Consider the following 19,035-nt stretch of genomic DNA (forward strand, 5'->3'; position numbering starts at 1 on the left):
TCTCCTTTTGGATCAGGTTGGTGATTGTTTTTCTTTGGAATCCGTTGGAGATTCATACATTTGTGAGTTTGTGTAATTCAGTTTTCAGGTGGTCTTTGTCGGCTAGGCGTTTGGTTCTGGAGATGAGGGTCTTGGCTACAGAGTTGATCTGTGCAGGGTGGTGATGGGATTGTGCATTTAAGTAGCAGTTGGTGTGTGTTTTTTTCTGGTAGATGGTGTGTCCTAGGGAGCCATTGGGTTTTTTGTAGATTAGGACATCCAGAAAGGGAAGTTGGTTGTTTGCTTCTATTTCCATGGTGAATTGTATTTTGGGGTGTAGGCTGTTGAGATGTGTGAGGAAGTTGTCCAGTTTTTCTTTCCCATGTGGCCAAATCACAAAAGTGTCATCAACATATCTAAACCAGAGTTTGGGTTTGTGTTCAGATTTGTCTAAGGCGTTGGTTTCAAAATGTTCCATGTATATGTTTGCAATTACGGGTGAGAGGGGTGATCCCATGGGTGCTCCTTCTATCTGTTTGTATCTTTGTCCATTATGGATGAAGTATGTGTTGGTTAGGCAGTGGTTGGTCAGGTCCAGGATGTGTTTGGGGGGGTTGTGTTTTTTCTGGATGGCTGTCAAGGCTTCTTTTATAGGCACTTGGGTGAAGAGGGATATAACATCAAAACTCACGAGTAGGTCGCTGGGTTGTAGGTTTTGTTTCTTTATTGTTTCTATGAAGTGGAGTGAGTTTTGTACGTGTGAGGTGATGGATTCTGCGTAGGGTTGGAGTTGTTTGGCGAGGAATTTTGCAAGATTCTGTAGAGGTGAGCCTATGGAGCTGACTATGGGTCTGAGTGGTATCCCTTCTTTGTGTATCTTGGGGAGGCCATAGAGCTTGGGGCATCTGGAAGATTTCTCTCTGGGGATGATTCTTTGCTGGATCTCTTCACTGATGGCAGAGGCTTTTATTTTGGATTTGGTGGTTTTTTTCAGGTAGGTGGTGGGGTCTGTGTTTATAGGTTTGTAAGCAGGGTCTTGGAGTAGGTTGGATAGTTTGGCTTGGTAGTCAGATGTGTTCATCACCACTGTGGCATTTCCTTTGTCTGCTGGGAGAATGATTATGTTGTTGTCTTTTCTCAGGTTGGTGAGTGCTATTTCTTCTTGTTGCTGTAAGTTGCTTCTGGGTGGATTACTGGAGCAAAGGACGTTGCTGGCTGCAAGTCTGATTTTATTGGCTTCATCTGGGTTGATTTTGATGAGTGTAGCTTCAACTCCGCATATGATGTCTTCAGTGGGGATACGTTTAGGGGCAACTGCAAAGTTGAATCCTCTGGAAAGGACATTGGTTTCAGCTGTGGTGAGGGTTTTGTCTGATATGTTGTGTACTGTTTGTTTCATGAGTTGCTGAGGGTGGGGGGGTTAGGCTTCTGTCGTTTTTCTAGTCTGTAGAGTTTGTAGGAGTGTTTCTCTGTCTTATAGGAGGTTTCTGTTTCTGCTCTCCAGAGGGCTAGTTGTTTGGATTTGTCCCAGAGTGCTGGGTGGATTTTGTTGCTGAGTTTGAGGTGAAGAGTGAGCAGGTCCCGGTTGGTTTGGTGTAGTAGGAATCTTTTCCTGTGGAGTTCGTTTCTGATTAGGGCTAATTCAGTTCTTTTCAGGATCCTTTCGGTGGCTGAGGTTTGTGAATGGAATTTTAGTTGGAAGCATGTGGGGATCAGGCTTTTGTCTCAGCAGTTGCGTAGGAATGTTAGGTCACATAAGATGGTGGCTCTTCGGACTTCAAGCCTCTCATAGAATCTGGTAAGCAGGAAGGTTTCCTCCCCGTAGAGGTAAGATATTTGTTTTCGTAGATTTTCACGGGTGTAGGTATGCTGGTTTTGTTGTATTCGGGTCTTTTCCCGTGTAGGATTGAGATTGTCTTGGCAACGTTTCGGCAAGATCTCACTTGCCATCTTCAGGCTTGGGCTTAAAATGGGAACGGAGCTGCCGTATTTCTGTAAATCTTGGTGGGAGGGGATGGGGTGCTGGCTTTGTTTCAGTAAGTGGAATGATTGGTTGTGTGGTTGTATCATGATTGGTAGATTGGTGCTGATTGGTGCTGGCTGTGTGTGCATTGTTGTTTTGTATTGTAACGGCCTGGGTGGTGGGTGGTGTTCATTTGTTGACTAGGGCTGGTTTCCAGATGTTTGGTAGGCGGGAGGTATCATCACATTTATTTATGTTGTGGGGGTGTTTCTCTATTTCGATGGCTTCCATAATTATTCTCTTGTTGAGGTGTTCTGTTTTGGAGATTAACCTGGCTCCTTCAAAGTTGATTTCATGTCCTGCAGCTTTAAGGTGCTGGAAAAGGGAGGAAGTTTTTTCTTTTTTTCTTACTGCGTTCTTGTGTTCTGTGATGCGTGCATTTATTCTCCTGTTTGTTTGTCCTATATATGTTGCCGGGCAGATTTTGCATGGTATTTCGTAGACTCCTTGGTTTTCTAGCTGGATTTTGTCTTTGGGGTTTCTTAAGATGTTGGCTATTTTTTGGTTGGTGGTGAAGGCTGTCTTGATATTGTGCTTGTGGAGAATTTTGCTGATTTTATCTGTGGTGCCTTTGATGTAAGGGAGGAGGGCGATGCCATTGTCCTGTTCTGTGTCTTGGTTTTTTGGGGGAGTCTCCTTTTGGATTAGGTTGGTGATTGTTTTTCTTTGGCCAAACGTTGGCAAGATAATCTCAATCCTACACGGGAAAAGACCCGAATACAACAAAACCATATATATATGTATTTGTGTTACAACCCCTGGTATGCCTAAATATGGGAGGAAGGTCACTACTCCCTCTTTCTGTCCTTCGGCTCATCACAGAAGACCATGCAGGCAGAAAACCATATTTTTATTTTTAATGTTGCCTTTTTTTTTAATATTTGTGTTGTATTTGTACTGATAAATAAATAAAGGGAGACTAGTATAGATCTATTTCGAGCTAATTAGCTCTCATCAGCTAGCCATACCCTTACTGGGATTTGAACCTGGACTGTATTATATCTTAGGCAGAAGTCTTAGCCACTAAGCCACAGGCTCGCCTCCTTATCAGTTGAGCCAGGGAAATAGGTATGTATTTGTGTTACAACCCCTGGTATGCCTAAATATGGGAGGAAATCCCAGTAAGGGTATGGCTAGCTGATGAGAGCTAATTAGCTCGAAATAGATCTATACTAGTCTCCCTTTATTTATTTATCAGTACAAATACAACACAAATATTAAAAAAAAAGGCAACATTAAAAATAAAAATATGATTTTCTGCCTGCATGGTCTTCTGTGATGAGCCGAAGGACAGAAAGAGGGAGTAGTGACCTTTCTCCCATATTTAGGCATACCAGGGGTTGTAACACAAATACATACCTATTTCCCTGGCTCAACTGATAAGGAGACGAGCCTGTGGCTTAGTGGCTAAGACTTCTGCCTAAGATATAATACAGCCCAGGTTCAAATCCCAGTAAGGGTATGGCTAGCTGATGAGAGCTAATTAGCTCGAAATAGATCTATACTAGTCTCCCTTTATTTATTTATCAGTACAAATACAACACAAATACACACACACACACACACACACTATTTTCCCTGTTCGTATTTTCCCATTCTATTAAAATATTTTCCCATCCACTATCTCTTAACCTTTTAAAAATCCCATCATTTATTGACTTTTTAGTCAGACTTTTATCTCTCTGTCTTGGAGTCTTATAGCTCTTTTTTAATATTTTTGTGCCTACTGTACATTCCCTTCTGAAAACCCTTTGTCTCTTTCTGCTGTATTATTTCAACACCTATCACCAAAACTTCCTTTTTAAAAAAGGAATTTTTTCTTTTTTTTTTCTTTAAATCTTTCTCTTTTTTTGAGAAATGTTTATCTTTTCTCTTTGTTCTAGTATAAGCTTTTGAAGAGTTATCTGATTGGTTCCTACTTTTTAATCCTTTCTTTTCTTTATTCTTTAGCTTCTTGTATCTCATTTTGATTTTTCCCTTCCACTGCTTCTTCTAATTTCTCATCCATTTCTTGAATATCATGTTCCTCTTTTTCCCTGAATTGTCCCCTCGTCTCATTGTTCTTTAGAGATTCACACACACTTTTTAACATCAAGAGTATTTCCTCATATACCACAGTTTCAATCTTAATAACTGAAGAGTCTGATTTCTTTTGAAGGTGCACTTTGGAGTGCAGACTTTTCTTCGATGAAAGTCAGAAGAATCAATAACTTGGATCCTTGTATTGTTTGATAGGTCAAAGCATGTGGCAATAAAAATATTCTGAAGATAACCTGTTTTACAGATGTTGCAGGCTCACTATGCACAAATCAAAACCAAACTAGAAAAACAATGAGAACAGAAATAAAACTTAATAATTTCTGTTGCTGGAAAGTAAAGTACTATGTTCCGATTAGCAGGCCTGGCATAATTACAACTGTCCCTCCTGGCAAATGTACTATTAACTGGTTATTTTAGAGGTATTGTTTTTAATTCATTGTGTGTGTTTTAGGGGTTTAAAAACTTATATTTATATATACTGGCTTTGTACAGTTCTTTTAATTCCATTTTTACCCTCCTCCATTCCAACTGTACATATTCAACTTTTTATTGTATTTTGATATATTTTGCATGGACTGTACACCGCCCCGAGTCCCTTTTGGGAGAGGGGGCGGTCTAGAAGCTCGGTAAAATAAATAAAATAAATAAATAAAATAAAATAATAATAATAAATAATAAATATGTTCAAATGTCCCCTTCTCCAACCTGGAAAAAATGTTTATATCTGTATACAGATATATCTGTGGGAAAGCTTTGAATATCTTGGTTTGCACAACTGATTAATTGACCTGAACTAGGGGCTTATCTACAGAATTAAAGTTCAGTTTGGTTACAGCTACCTCGCTATGAGAAGCTATTTGGCTCTAAAGTGGAAATGGTGGTTTTAAGAAGGTGTGAGCATGCTTGCTGCCCCTCTTGGCATCTCCTCAAAGGAGACAACAGGTTCAGTGTGTATGCCCACACCCCCTCTGAAGCACTATTTTTGCTTTAGATCTAAAGAAATATACATCACTAGGACATACTGTATGATTGTTGCAAAAATTCAAATAGCCACTTGAACGTGTCTGTTGGACGCTCATAGGTCTGTGTGTTTTGAGTGTGATTTTCATTAGTCAGAGATAACCATTTTAGTCCCACATTTAATTCCTTTTTTAATGAAGTTTGTAATCATATTAAAGATGATTCTAAAAATAGACATGAATGGGATAACTTTAGGTACCTTGTTCAGGATGGTTGTGAGGTTGCCTTCTGCATTCAGTAATGATTGAATTTGATCTGCCATAGGCTCTGAAAGATTATAAAGTGGAACTCAGGGATGACCCCATCATCAATACACATTTGGGAAAACTCTACGATAACTTATTGGAACAAAACCTCATTCGTGTTATTGAGCCTTTCTCCAGAGTGCAGGTAAAACGTTCCTGCAGAGCTTGCCATGTGCTTCCCTTTCTGCTTTTATTAAATCATTATTGTTCTCTCTTTTCCCATCAAATTGAGCATGCAGAGTTTATTCTAAAACATTGGTGCTTTCATATAAAACTAATTAATATATGTTTTAAATCTTTTAAACCCTTCTATATCTCTGTCTTGTTGAACAAGTCAGAGTCCGTATGACATATAAAGTAATTATGTCTTATTTGGACAATTCTGATGTTCTTTCTTTCTGTTTCTTTTGGATGGAGTACAAAACCAAACTGGGACTAAGCTATTATTCTAGCATCAAACATAATCACAAGTCCTGGATAAAATGAGGAAGGATTTGTAAACTAATAGCAACTTGTGGTTGGTTGTATTAAAAAAATCAGCCATTTTTTTTCTCATACTGCATGTTTAGTTAATTGATTTATTTGACCACATTTATGCATTAGCTAAACCAGAAAAGAACGCAACATACTATGAGATAGCATAGCATTTTAGTGGAAAAGCTTGATAGACATAAGAAAAATAAATAATAAAATAATTTTGTCTAAACTAGGCTACTCTGAAATGTTCTGTTACATGGGTTTTAGGACTGGGATAGGAATTTCAGGGCAGAATGAATTGGGTGAAACTGTTCCAAATCTAGAATAGTAGTTTTCAATATCGGGTCAATAAATGGATTTAGTTATCAGATTCTTATGCTGTGTTCAGATTCTCTAGGAATTCTTTGATCAGAAGTACTAAGAGAATCCTTAGTTACTAAATTGTTTGCCATGTAGTTGAATTATAGATTCTAAATAATTGATCATAAAGCTGATAAGATTATTTCAAGATAGGAAGATTTTTTTTAAAAAAACGAACTCTAGTATGGGTGGAGAGTATTAATATTTTTCTTTATAAAATTAATAAAAAAATTAATTGCCAAAATTGACCTTGTGTTTCATTATAAAGAAAAAACTATCAAGTGTGAATCAAATAATCAGAAGCGCTAACATCAACGTTAAAATTATATAGAGAATAAAGAAGGCAACCTTGACAGATATGTAAGATCCATTACCAAAGTGACAAGCGGAAAAGCATATCTTAAGTCCACAACAAGCAGAAAATATGTGGAAGAGACTCAGGATACCTCCCTAATTCACATGAGTATAAAAAGGCAAGGAGGTACAGCACAATCAGACTTGTAAGATTCTGTTATCATAGCCACTCTTAATAAAAGTTGTTTTAGCCTTCCTGTGGAGTGGATTCCTGCCCTGGTCTATGTGGTAAGGCTGAAAAATTAGCACAATCAGTTGTGAATACAGGGGTAGAGACAAATAGTGTAAAGATTAATAGATAATTATTACATATTAACTGTTTCAGAAAAATAGCAGTTCCACTCACTGTGGCCCCATCTCAATTTCTTTTGCAGATTGACCACATATCTAGCCTTATCAAGTTATCAAAGGTAAGAGCTCAAATGTAGCAGCCTATATGATACTAACTTGCAGTGATTTTTGTTAAAATATTAGTTATAGTTGTGAAAAAGCCACATTAATTTCCTTCAGCAGCAGAAGTGATTTTGGAAGAAATTTGAAATTCAGTTTCAACTCTTTTAAAAAGACAGAAGTAATTCTGTTTTTGGACAATTTAAATAAAACAAAAAAAAATACTAATCCTGAAATACTAGAACTGCACATGGAAATAAGCTGCATTGAACACAGTAAGCAGGTATACATCCGTTGAAATGTAAAGGTTTATTGGGCTTTGGCAACTGTTTCTTTGAAATAAATAATGGAAAATAGTTCTTCAAGGGATAAAGGGGAGAGGGAATCATTATTCTAAGCAATCACTTGAGCATTTCCTGGTTCAATTTCAGGCAGATGTGGAAAGAAAGCTCTCTCAAATGATCCTGGACAAAAAATTCCATGGTGAGTCTTCCGCAATTCTCAAGAATGAAGGAGTTTGTTTCTGTCCATTGCAATGTTTGTGTTTCTTATGTTTCCTGAATAAATATGAAGTACCTCAACAAGCACCAAAAATAAGTTATATTATATTGAGGAATTCCCACAAGTTTTAGGGTTCTTCCTTTATCCTCATCTTTAAAAGTTCTGTACTTGGAAACTATATAGATGGAGTCTAATCTTTATTTATTAAATACATAATTCAAGCTAGTCTACTTGCTTTGCTCCTTTGAAGTCTGTTAAAATTAAAGAGGAACACTTTGTGTTAGATATGTAAGTTATCAAAAAACCTTAATTGAAACTTTTCTCTCATTAGGGATTCTTGACCAAGGTGAAGGTGTCCTGATTATTTTTGATGAACCACCTGCAGACAAAACATACGAAGATGCTCTGGAGACCATTCAGAATATGAGTAAAGTAGTGGATTCATTATACAACAAAGCTAAGAAGCTAACATAGGTGAGGGTCTCTTTCAGCCCATAGTTAAGGCTGTAACAGATTTTTGCACCCCCTCCAGAAGAATTGTTCTGTTGAATGATATGGCTCCGTCTTTTATTTTCCTTGCAGAGTTGAAAACTGTTAACTGTTTGGAGCGTTGGTGTGTGAAAGGGGGGGGGAGGGAAGAACAAAAGGTTTAGAAGACTGGTGGAGGGGGTTGTTCCTCACCTTCCTTTTATTCTTCTCACTCAAAAAGTTTAAGACAGCCTCCCCCAACTTGGTGACCTCCAGATGTGCTGGAACAACAGGTCTTTGAATTCCAATCAACATGGCTAGGAATTCTAAGACTTGCAGTCCCAATACATCTGGAGGCCACCAGGACAGGGAAGGCTGTTTTAAGATTTCCTCATCTGATCCATCTTGTCTATACAATTGTGTGTCCATGTAACCTTTTACCTGCTGAACTTTGTACTGGGATGAGGAAATGTTTAAAAAAGAAAAAAAATGGGGGGGGGGGGGGGGCGGAAGCAGTGGCAGCATCCTAAATAAAAGGACTGAAACTTATGCTACCTTTAAAAATGAACGACAAAGTTGCTTTTCATTTTCTTGAAGGTGGCAAAGGGGGTGGACTAAGATGTCTTGTAAGTCACAAGAACCCAGCCACACAAATTTCCTGCATAGAAGGTATTTCTTATGTGCATTGTGTACAACATGATTGTCCACAGGTGTACATGCACTGGGTAATCAAGGTTGATTACTGTTTCTTAGTATACAGTATGCCCAGGTAGCAAATGTCCATGAGTTTATGTTGATTTCCCACTCTTTACTCTCTAAAGAGTAAATTAGAAATTGGGAGCTACATATGTTAACTTTGTGGTTAGAATTCAGGAGTTATGGGCAGTGAGAGTGAGATGAGTTGGCTAAGCCACAACAATCTTCACACTTATTGAAGAGTCAGTTAAAAAGAACTATTACAAGCCTCTGTCATCCTTAAGTGCTCCATCTTCAATTCTAAGGCCTTATCACATGGGGCCTGGTTGTAATACAGTTTTCCATAACAATTAAAGGGCAGAAAATAGCCACTCCCAAACAGTGTTTCTCAAAGTTTCCTAGTTCTTTACTTCATTTTTTTAAAGGCCAGAATGTACTTGCCTTTTAACTTTGCAAGATACACCATTGAAAGTACAGTTGAGCTTCTTAATTGTTGACTTAAGAAAAAAAAAGTAGATGGATTTTTATTGATGGAAGGCTGGTTTGGGCCACCCAGAGGTATTTTTAACCTGTGTTCCATTCCCTGAGCATCAGGAATAAAGCTGCTCTTTGAGGGAGAGGGCATGGCTGAATATTACACTACCCATGTAGCTGCTATCTGAAACAGGATTCTTCTGTTACTGTGCCAGATACCTAAGGGGATTTGCTGCAAAACAGATTTCCTTATAATTTGCCATACTGTCATCTCAGCATTGAATTTTCTCATAGTCTATGTTAAGGATCAAGGAACTACTTGCTTCAGTACCAAATTAACTCATCAGGTGTAAGGTGGAGGAAGTAATTATTGAATTTTCTGGCAGCCTGTCTTTTGGAATGGCAGGTGGGAATCCTTCATTACTTCCAGAAAACAATTATTGGCCATAAACATTTCATCAGGGAGAGGGGGAAACTTTTCAGAGGCAACCCTGTAGCAAAAGTAAAGCAGTCTTCTTACTCCTGGTGCCCACAATATATCTTGGATTTCAGCTCCAATACTTCCAAGCATGGTCTGAGGAGCCTTTGGGGGCTGGGGGACCTAGAATGAAGAAGACTGTTGTAAATGTTTTGCCTCTTAAAACTGTCTCTGTTCAACTTTAGAGGAACTGTAGAGTGATGGTTTTGTGTGGGAGAGACAGGGCACTCTTCACCCTGGTGTTATGTCATTGGATAATGAAGTTATATATAAGGCAGGGTTGTCAAACTGGCATCACGTCATCACATGATGTATCATGACTTTTTCCCCCTTCGCTAAAATGGTGGCCGTGGCCAGCGCATGACGCATCCAGGCCATGAGTTTGACACCCCTGATTTAAGGTGTTGCTGACGTGTGAGTAGTGTAACCTTCCACATCACTACCCTCATCTTCCACTTACTTTCTCTGTTTTCTCATAATTATTTTGTAAAATACTTCTCCTATGTCACAAAATATTTTTGCATACACATGACATCTCTTAACTGGCTGTATCTACCCCTCATTTTACATGCTGCTTTTTCTTATCTTTCGTTTACTTAACATTTTTAAAGTTTCTGTCTTAGCCAGTTCAAATGCTCTGGGGAGGTGATTTTTTGGGGGGGAGGGGGTGTATCTTGGGGAGGGTTTTGTCACCATGAATTTCAAAATGTAGAACTGGTTCATGCTAACACACACCAGGTATATCTGATGTTCAGATGGCATACAAATAAAAAAAATATTTTTCAAAAAGTCTGTCTGTTTTCTTTGTCTATAGAGGCACAAATATAAGATCATGGGAGTATCAGTGACATGGTGACTCAGTCCCTATAATAGTTAATCTTCATAGCGCAAGTTACCTTAATAAGGTTCTTCTCTTTACCATAATTACTCTTTTGTAAAATCTTTCAAGCAGATTATTGACTCCATCGTACTTCCTGTGATCTCACTGAGTCGTCTTGTCTGAACATAGAAGCATTTTATTGCAGCCTGACAACAATAGGCCAGTCTTCTGGAGAGAACCCACTCAGTATCTGAATACAATACAATACAATACAATACAATACAATAGTAGAGTTGGAAGGGACCTTGGAGGTCTTCTAGTCCAACCCCCTGCCTAGGCAGGAAACCCTATACAGTTTCAGACAAATAGCTATCCAACATCTTCTTAAAGACTCCCAGTGTTGGGGCATTCACAACTTCTGGAGGCAAGCTGTTCCACTGATTAATTGTTCTAACTGTCAGGAAGTTTCTCCTCAGTTCTAAGTTGCTTCTCTCCTTGATTAGTTTCCACCCATTGCTTCTTGTTCTACCCTCAGGTGCCTTGGAGAATAGTTTGACTCCCTCTTCTTTGTGGCAACCTTAACCAGTGAGCATTTTGAGCTGTAAGGTCTTAATCAGCAACACCAATCATGTAGTTGTCAGAAATATGAAGTTGCAAGTAGTTACTTTGGACCTCTAATCTTACATAAACTCAGTAGATAGCCATAGGTAAAACTTTATTTTCCTATGTCACTTGCTTTATTGTTTCCTGTTTTCATAAATACTCAACTCTATTATGAGCCCCTTCCCCAGATTTGAATCCTCAAAAGCCTGAAAAGTAATAATTGTGAAGCATAAATCAGTATCATGATAGTTTATACTTTCACGTAGAACAACAAGCAATGTAATAGCCTTTGTAGTATCAGCTATTTATGTATTATTAACTGCAATCACTGAAGATACATCAGGCGTTGACCTACTAGAGGTGAGGAAGGATGAATTATTGGGGCTTCTAGTTTATCAAGATTAGAGAAAAGGTGAAGAGAATCTCATTGAATATAACCATTTTCATGATAGCAAAAAAGTATTTTCTACTACTGTTGAATAAGTATACTAGTCAGAAGAACAATTCTATATTATAAAGGTTTTATTACAGGTTGTTCCTCTTACAGGAAATGTTAGCACTGTTCAGAAATCCCGTATGATAATTCTGTGAAGAATTTTGCAGATAAAGTTCCTTGGATCTGTTCACACTTTGGCTCTGCTCAGTGGTGATTCTGGAGAACACACTGGCTTCCTCTTGGCAACTTTTGTTGAACATCTTTCACTTTGTATATACTGATAATTGGAGAGGATCCATGGAGAAACACAGGCTTACTTGTCCTGAACTTCCAGGGAGAAGTTCACTGATACTTCACATGGATCTTTCCTAGCCCTAGTAAGTATTGACCCCCCCCCCCCCAAAAAAAAAGCTGGAAAAACTTGCTCAATTTTTGAATTGAGTAACTGCCAAAATACATTTTTCAAAGGTATATATTTTTACACATACAGGTGAAACTCGAAAAATTAGAATATGGTGCAAAAGTTCATTTATTTCAGTAATGCAACTTAAAAGGTGAAACTAATATATGAGATAGACTCATTACATGCAAAGCAAGATAGTTCAAGCCTGATTTGTCATAATTGTGATGATTAGGTCTTACAGCTCATGAAAACCCCAAATCCACAATCTCAGAAAATTAGAATATTGTGAAAAGGTGCAATATTCTAGGCTCAAAGTGTCTAATCAGCTAATTAAGCCATAACACCTGCAAAGGGTTCCTGAGCCTTTAAATGGTCTCTCAGTCTGGTTCAGTAGGAATCACAATCATGGGAAAGACTGCTGACCTGACAGTTGTGCAGAAAACCATCATTGACACCCTCCATAAGGAGGGAAAGCCTCAAAAGGTAATTACAAAAGAAGTTGGATGTTCCCAAAGTGCTGTTATCAAAGCACATTAATAGAAAGTTATGTGGAAGGGAAAAGTGTGGAAGAAAAAGGTGCACAAGCAGCAGGGATGACCGCAGCCTGGAGAGGATTGTCAGGAAAAGGCCATTCAAAAGTGTTGGGGACTTTCACAAGGAGTGGACTGAGGCTGGAGTCAGTGCATCAAGAGCCACCACACACAGACGGATCCTGTACATGGGCTTCAAATGTCATATTCCTCTTGTCAACCCGCTCCTGTACAACAAACAACGTCAGAAGCGTCTTACCTGGGATAAAGAAAAACAGACCTGGTCTGTTGCTCAGTGGTCCAAAGTCCTCTTTTCTGATGAGAGCAACTTTTGCATCTCATTTGGAAACCAAGGACCAGAGTATGGAGGAAGAATGGAGAGGCACACACTGCAAGATGCTTGAAGTCCAGTGTGAAGTTTCCACAGTCTGTGTTGATTTGGGGAGTTATGTCATCTGCTGGTGTTGGTCCACTGTGCTTCATTAAGTCCAGGGTCAACGCAGCCGTCTACCAGGAGATTTTGGAGCACTTCATGCTTCCTTCCGCAGATGACCTTTATGGAGATGCTGACTTCATTTTCCAGCAGGACTTGGCACCTGCCCACACCGCCAAAAGCACCAAAACCTGGTTCAGTGACCGTGGGATTACTGTGCTTGATTGGCCAGCAAACTCGCCTGACCTGAACCCCATAGAGAATCTATGGGGCATTGCCAAGAGAAAGATGAGAGACATGAGACCGAACAATGCAGAAGAGCTGAAGGCCGATATTGAAGCATCCTGGTCTTCCATAACACCTCAGCAGTGCCACAGGCTGATAGCTTCCATGCCATGCCGCATTGAGGCAGTAATTGCTGCAAAAGGGGCCCAAACCAAGTACTGAGTACATATGCATGCTTATACTTTTCAGAGGTCCGGTATTGTCTATCTACAATCCTTGTTTTATTGATTGCATGTAATGTTCTAATTTTCTGAGATTGTGGATCTGGGGTTTTCATGAGCTGTAAGCCATAATCATCACAATCTTGACAAATCACGGCTTGAACTATCTTGCTTTGCATGTAATGAGTCTATCTCATATATTAGTTTCACCTTTTAAGTTGCATTACTGAAATAAATGGACTTTTGCACTATATTCTAATTTTTTGAGTTTCACCTGTATACATACATGCATGGTACTTTACAAAATTAAGAGAGAGAAGTCTTTGTCCCCAAAGGGCTCACAATCAAGCATTTGATTGGGATGAGACAGGGAGACAAGTGAAATAATAAATGTAAACATACCAATAAACACAGTTGTTTTATAACTGGGCAGTCTTGTTCATCTATTCTATTACAGTGACATTCTGAAACTGTAAGAAAAGTCATTTTCCTTTTCTCTGTCATATGAATCTTGCCATTAAGAATATTAACTCCAGAACCTTTCATGTGCAAAGTCTGTTTTACCATTAAGCTACAGCAGAACAAGATGGGGATAAATGTAAATTCAGCATACAGAAATTTGATTAAGGTTTAGAATATAACACACTAATAACTAGTAGACTAGTAACTCTAGTAACACTACTATCACGTCTCCCCTAATCCTTCTTTTCACTAGACTAGCCATACCCAATTTCTGCAACTGTTCTTATGTTTTATCAATCAATCAATCAACTTTTATTTATAACCCGCACCCTTTCCTAAGCAGGACTCGGGGCGGTGTACAGTCATTATTAAAAACCAAATACATATCAAAATGGCATACATTTTAGTCTCCAGGTCCTTAATGGTCTTAGTTGCTCTCTCTGCATTCTTTCCAAAGTCACATCTTTTTTTTTATAATATGGTGAACAAAACTGGATGCAGTATTCCAGGTGTGGTCTTACTAAAGTTTTATAAAGTGGTACTAATACTTCATGTGATCTTGACTCTATCCCTCTGTTTATGCAACCAAGGATTACTTTAGGTTTTTTGGCTACTGCCTTATATTGCTGACCCATATTTAACTGGTTGTCCACTAGGACTCCAAGATCCCACTCAAAGTTGCTGCTTTTGAGCAGGGGTGAAATAATCTGAAGTCTGCTACTGGTTCACTTTGTGCATGCGCATTGAAGCCTTTTCTGAGTCTGCAAAGGTAAGTAGAACACCGAGGGGGGGAACAGCTGTGCCGCATGATTTAGATTAGTTAGAAAGTTTCCGACTTCCGGTGGCAACGTAGGTGCTGATGGACGTTCCTTTGGGAACGCCAGCCCCGAGATCGCGTTAGGCTGCTAGAACAGCGTAAATCAGCTGTCTGGCAGTTTGAAAACTCTCCCCTCGGGAAAAGGGGGGGAGGTGAGCACCCGGGTAAGGGTAGAGCTCCCTTAGACCCACAGGAGTAATTCTGGGGGTTGAAAGGCGAGAGCCCCCCTGCAGCCCAATAGTGCTCCGCTCCCGAGGCGTCTCTGCATCGGCAGAACAAAGCACCACAACCACTCCTGCTATCAACGTATTAATCTACATTTGAATAAGAAGCAGGCGGAGCGAAGACAGGAGTGATTAGAATCGCAAGTACAAAACTTAACTCAGATTTACTATAACTTCCTTCTGTGAAGATTAAGGGGGATAAAAGGAAAGATGGCGCCTGAACATCAAAGGGCGTGGTGAAAGTGAAACTTAAGAAGCAAAGTATCTGTTAAGTGCTTGCTAAAGTTGTAAAAAGAATCAAGAGCTCGAGATTAAACAAAACAGCGTTGGTTCGCTAACAAGCTATAAAAATTAACAAGCCTGGGGGTTAGGTGGACTTTTTGGATAAGTAATTCGGCCGCTGAAAAGTTTGATTTGAGTATTTGGAAATGGCTTCAAAGCAAACTAAATTAACTGCCTCTAAGACCGCTGGAAGCTCTCCAGCCCAGACACAAAAATTGCAATCTTTATTACCCCCAGCAGAAGCATTAACACTTGAAGCCCTCCAAAGTAACCTTCAAAATGCCTTAAAGGAACAAGCTTCTGCTCTGGAAGGCAAAATTACTAAAGCCATTAAAGATGTGTTCTGACCCCCCTTCCTCCTTTGCCCACACAGAACACACTCCGGAACAGTACAAGGGAACAAGGTTTATTGCACAAACAAACAGAAGGTTCCGTGGCAGTAAACCACTAAGACAAAACTCACAAAAACAAAACACGAAAGCAGCTATCCAGCTTGCTAGAATTCCAGACTAGAACTTCTGGCATAAGTCCTCTGTTGACTGCTGCAAAGGGCGTATGCACAGTCAACCCTTTTTATAACCTGGAGAGGAGCCTCCTGATCAGCAGCTGAGAGCTCTTATCACCGATAATTACGCCCACGCTCCTTGCATCTATGGGCGCGGCGGTAACGAGCGTCCAGGAACTCCCTGCTCAGTTCTGACTCACTGTCTCGTGACTCCTCCCCGCTGCTCCAAGGCATGGCATCGGGAGCCCCCCTCCTCTGGCTCTCACCGCTGCTCCATGCCTCAGGCGCCTCCTGGTGGCCGACCAGACTCTCCGATCCCTGCTCAGCGTCGGAATCCTGTCCAGGGTCCCCCACCTCCTCTGGAGCCGACTCATAGGGACCCTCACTCTCGGAGTCTGGTGGCAGCGGCAACGGCGCCTGCTGGGCCACAACAAGATGTGTCTAACGAAATGTCTGAAATTAAGGACTTAATCCAAACTCGCAACCAGCAAATGAGGGAAGATATAGTGGATGCATTTAAGGGTTTGCTTGATTACGTAACATCACTGGAGGATAGAGTGGAAGAAATCAATCCAATGTGAATTTGGAGAACAAGGTTGTAGACATTCAAAGCAAGATTGATAAGTCAGGCAGAAGTCACAATGACACAATATCGAGCTATGGAGTTTGCTTTGAGAATAAGGGGCCTGAAAGAAAGTAACCAAGAAAATTTGAAAGAGATTTTTGCGGAAGCTTTTGTCTAATTAACTGGTGAATCTAAGACCAAATATGACTGGGAGATGGACAAAATTTACCACCTAAATTCATGGATTGCCAGACGGAGACAACTACCAAGAGATATTGTAATCTATTTTGTTACCAGGAAAATAAGGAATGGGATATTACAAGCGACGTATAAAAACAAATTGCAGGTCGCAGGTCAAGAGGTGACAGTATTAAAGGAAATTCCCCCTAAAACGTTGAGTTCTAGAAAGGATTATGCATTCCTAGTGGATGAACTCAGAACTCGCCAGATACAGTACAGATGGGAGGTTCCAGAAGGATTGGTGGTGAACTACTTAGGAGAAAGATGTCGTCTTAGCTCAGTCTGGAAAGCAAGAGATTTTTACAGCAATGTATTAAAGGCTGGACACCCTCCATCTCCAGGATCTAGAGGAAGAAAAGAAGCAGGGGAAGATAAACAGGAAGATATCCAGGCACAAGCGGATGATGCTCAAACCCTGGACCTACTTGAGACAGAAGAAATCATGGAACAAAGACAAACCCGAGCGATTACCAAACGTAAAGAGCAAGAATTAAAGATGCAACAAGCCCAGACTGTCAGGCCTGTAGTTTTGTTCCTTTTAGGATCTTTGGCCTGCCACACTTTCTATTAATTTCTATGCTGTTTCATTAGTGTAGTAATTGGGAGGGGGGAATAGAAAGGAGTAGGATTGTGGAATGTGTTGTTGTGATTCTTTTCTAGAAGCTCAAGGTCATCTTTTGTCTCCGGACCTCGACACCTGACCGGAGGCAGAGGGGTGTAGATGCCAGCGTGGAAGATGAAGATTGGACCATGTGATGGATTATGGGTAGGGGGATAAGATCATGAACTTTCAACTGGGTGGAATCCCAGGAAGCAAATCAGATTTGGGATTTCATAGCAAAATGCCAACATGTCTGTCTTATTAAATTGGAACCTTAAGGAAAGTTTTGCCTTTGATTTTGATTTAATTCTGCATGATATTTGGAACGCTGACATCCCAAATCTCACTGTAAAATAAGGCACCAGCACTCCCCCTCGCACGGGTGGGGGTGGAGGTGGAAAGGGGTGCTGGATTCCCAACGCTGACCGGGACAGCATAAAATATCAGCGAACAATTATGACTAAGCTTTTGGAGATAAGAAGCTGAGATGAGGCGCTTCTCTGCAAATCTTCAAAGGCAAAGGAATTTCTGCTTCAAGATTTATTGCATCTGGCAAGAGGCACAGCCTGAGGGGATGGAACGGAGGGGGCTGGAAAGACTTTCTCTACACCCGACTAGAGGATGGCCAGAAGATGAAATGAATGGAGACCCCAGCCACCCTCACACAATCATCTCTGATGGGCTTCCCGGACCATTTCGGACAACTAAACGTGAGTGTAAGCTCCCCCAGCCAAGGCTTGGGAAAAAAAAACCTGGAGTGGAGATTTTGACTCCTTCCAGACAGCGATAAATGAAATGAATTATTACCCTGCAACTGAGAGGAAGACAGATTCCCTATCAAAATGGGAAATTCAACCCAGCCAGCAAGAAGGGATTTGGCCAGCATCTTTCACTTACCAACCACCAGAAATTGGGCTGCAGCTTGTGAATGAAGCACCACCAAATTGGGCTTTCTTCCCAGAGTATGGATGGAACAGATGCCAGTGGGCACTTGCTTGGCCATCAGCATGGGAAAATCCTCCAAGCCAGCAGAGGGCACCTACTTGGCCCATAACTCCTCCAAGCCAACAGAAGGGTCCTTGGCACATAACCCCCCCTAGCCAGCCATCATTGGTTGAACTGAAACCTGTGAATCAGGCAACCCCGGGATGGGTCTTAACCCCAGGTCATGGATGGGAGGGATGCCAGTGGGCACCTGCCCTCCCTCAGCAGATGGCACCATCGCAGAAAACTGGGCAGTAGCCAACCGAGGGATTGACCTCCCCATCGGTTCCAGTCTCCCCTGCAATGCCCCTACAGGTTCTTACCCCACCTTCCTACAGAGAAGCAATCTCCACAATGGAAGAAGGGTTTACCAAAGGGAGGTCTGCAGGGTGGATGGCAGGACAATGTGCACCTGCAATGCCCCAACAGGTTCTTACCCCACCTTTCTACAGAGAAGCAATCTCCACAATGGAAGAAGGGTTTACCAAAGGGAGGCCTGCAGGATGGATGGCAGGACAATGTGCACCTGCAATGCCCCAACAGGTTCTTACCCCACCTTCCCACAGAGAAGCAATCTCCACAATGGAAGATGGGTTTACAAAGGGGGAAGCTGCAAGATGGATAGCAGTCCAATGTGATGAAGCGGTTCCTAAGTTTAGAGATGAAACTAGGTTCCTTCCTTCGTGGGGGCCAATAAAATGCCACTGTTGCTGTCAACTTGGCCACAGAGCATCAAAGTGCTTGGCTCCAGCCCCAATGCCACAAACATGCACACCAACTGCCATGGCGGTAAAGAGAAGGCCCCAGATGCCACCACAGAAGGGTCATCTGGGCCAACACCCTCTGGAAGAGGATCCCCAACTTTCGGTGATGAAGAGTCCTACCAAGGGGGAGGCCTCGGAGGAGGGAAATGCCGAAGAACAAACGTGTGTACCAATTGCAACGGCGGTAAAGAGAGGGCCCCAGATGCCACCACAGAAGGGTCATCTGGGCCAACACCCTCTGGAAGAGGATCCCCAACTTTCGGTGACAAAGAGTCCTACCAAGGGGGAGGCCTCGGAGGGGGAAAAGCCCAAACGACCTCTGGAAGAGGATCCCCAACTTAAGGTGATGAAAAGTCCTACCAAAGGGGAGGCCTCGGAGGAGGAAAAGGGCGAGCCGTGGATGATTGAATCCAAG

At 41.1% G+C, this 19,035-nt stretch overlaps 1 protein-coding gene across 2 annotated transcripts in view; it reads left to right on the top strand.

Annotated features, from left to right (window-relative positions):
• Positions 1-19,035, top strand: part of LOC309400490 (26S proteasome non-ATPase regulatory subunit 11-like) — a 145,745-nt gene that overhangs the window by 89,901 nt on the left and 36,809 nt on the right. The window contains exons 10-14 of one of the 2 annotated variants that reach the window (XM_081969012.1): positions 5,327-5,452; positions 6,873-6,908; positions 7,320-7,371; positions 7,721-7,863; positions 7,972-10,364. In XM_081969012.1, the coding sequence (XP_081825138.1) occupies positions 5,327-5,452; positions 6,873-6,908; positions 7,320-7,371; positions 7,721-7,863 (357 nt within the window). In that variant the 3' untranslated portion in view covers positions 7,972-10,364. Of the gene's footprint in view, positions 1-5,326; positions 5,453-6,872; positions 6,909-7,319; positions 7,372-7,720; positions 7,864-7,971; positions 10,365-19,035 lie in introns of those variants that run through there. The other variant, XM_081969013.1, reaches the window with a different exon arrangement.

The sequence above is a fragment of the Natrix helvetica genome, assembly GCF_964273705.1.
Source record: "Natrix helvetica genome assembly, chromosome: W".
NCBI lineage: Eukaryota > Metazoa > Chordata > Lepidosauria > Squamata > Natricidae > Natrix > Natrix helvetica.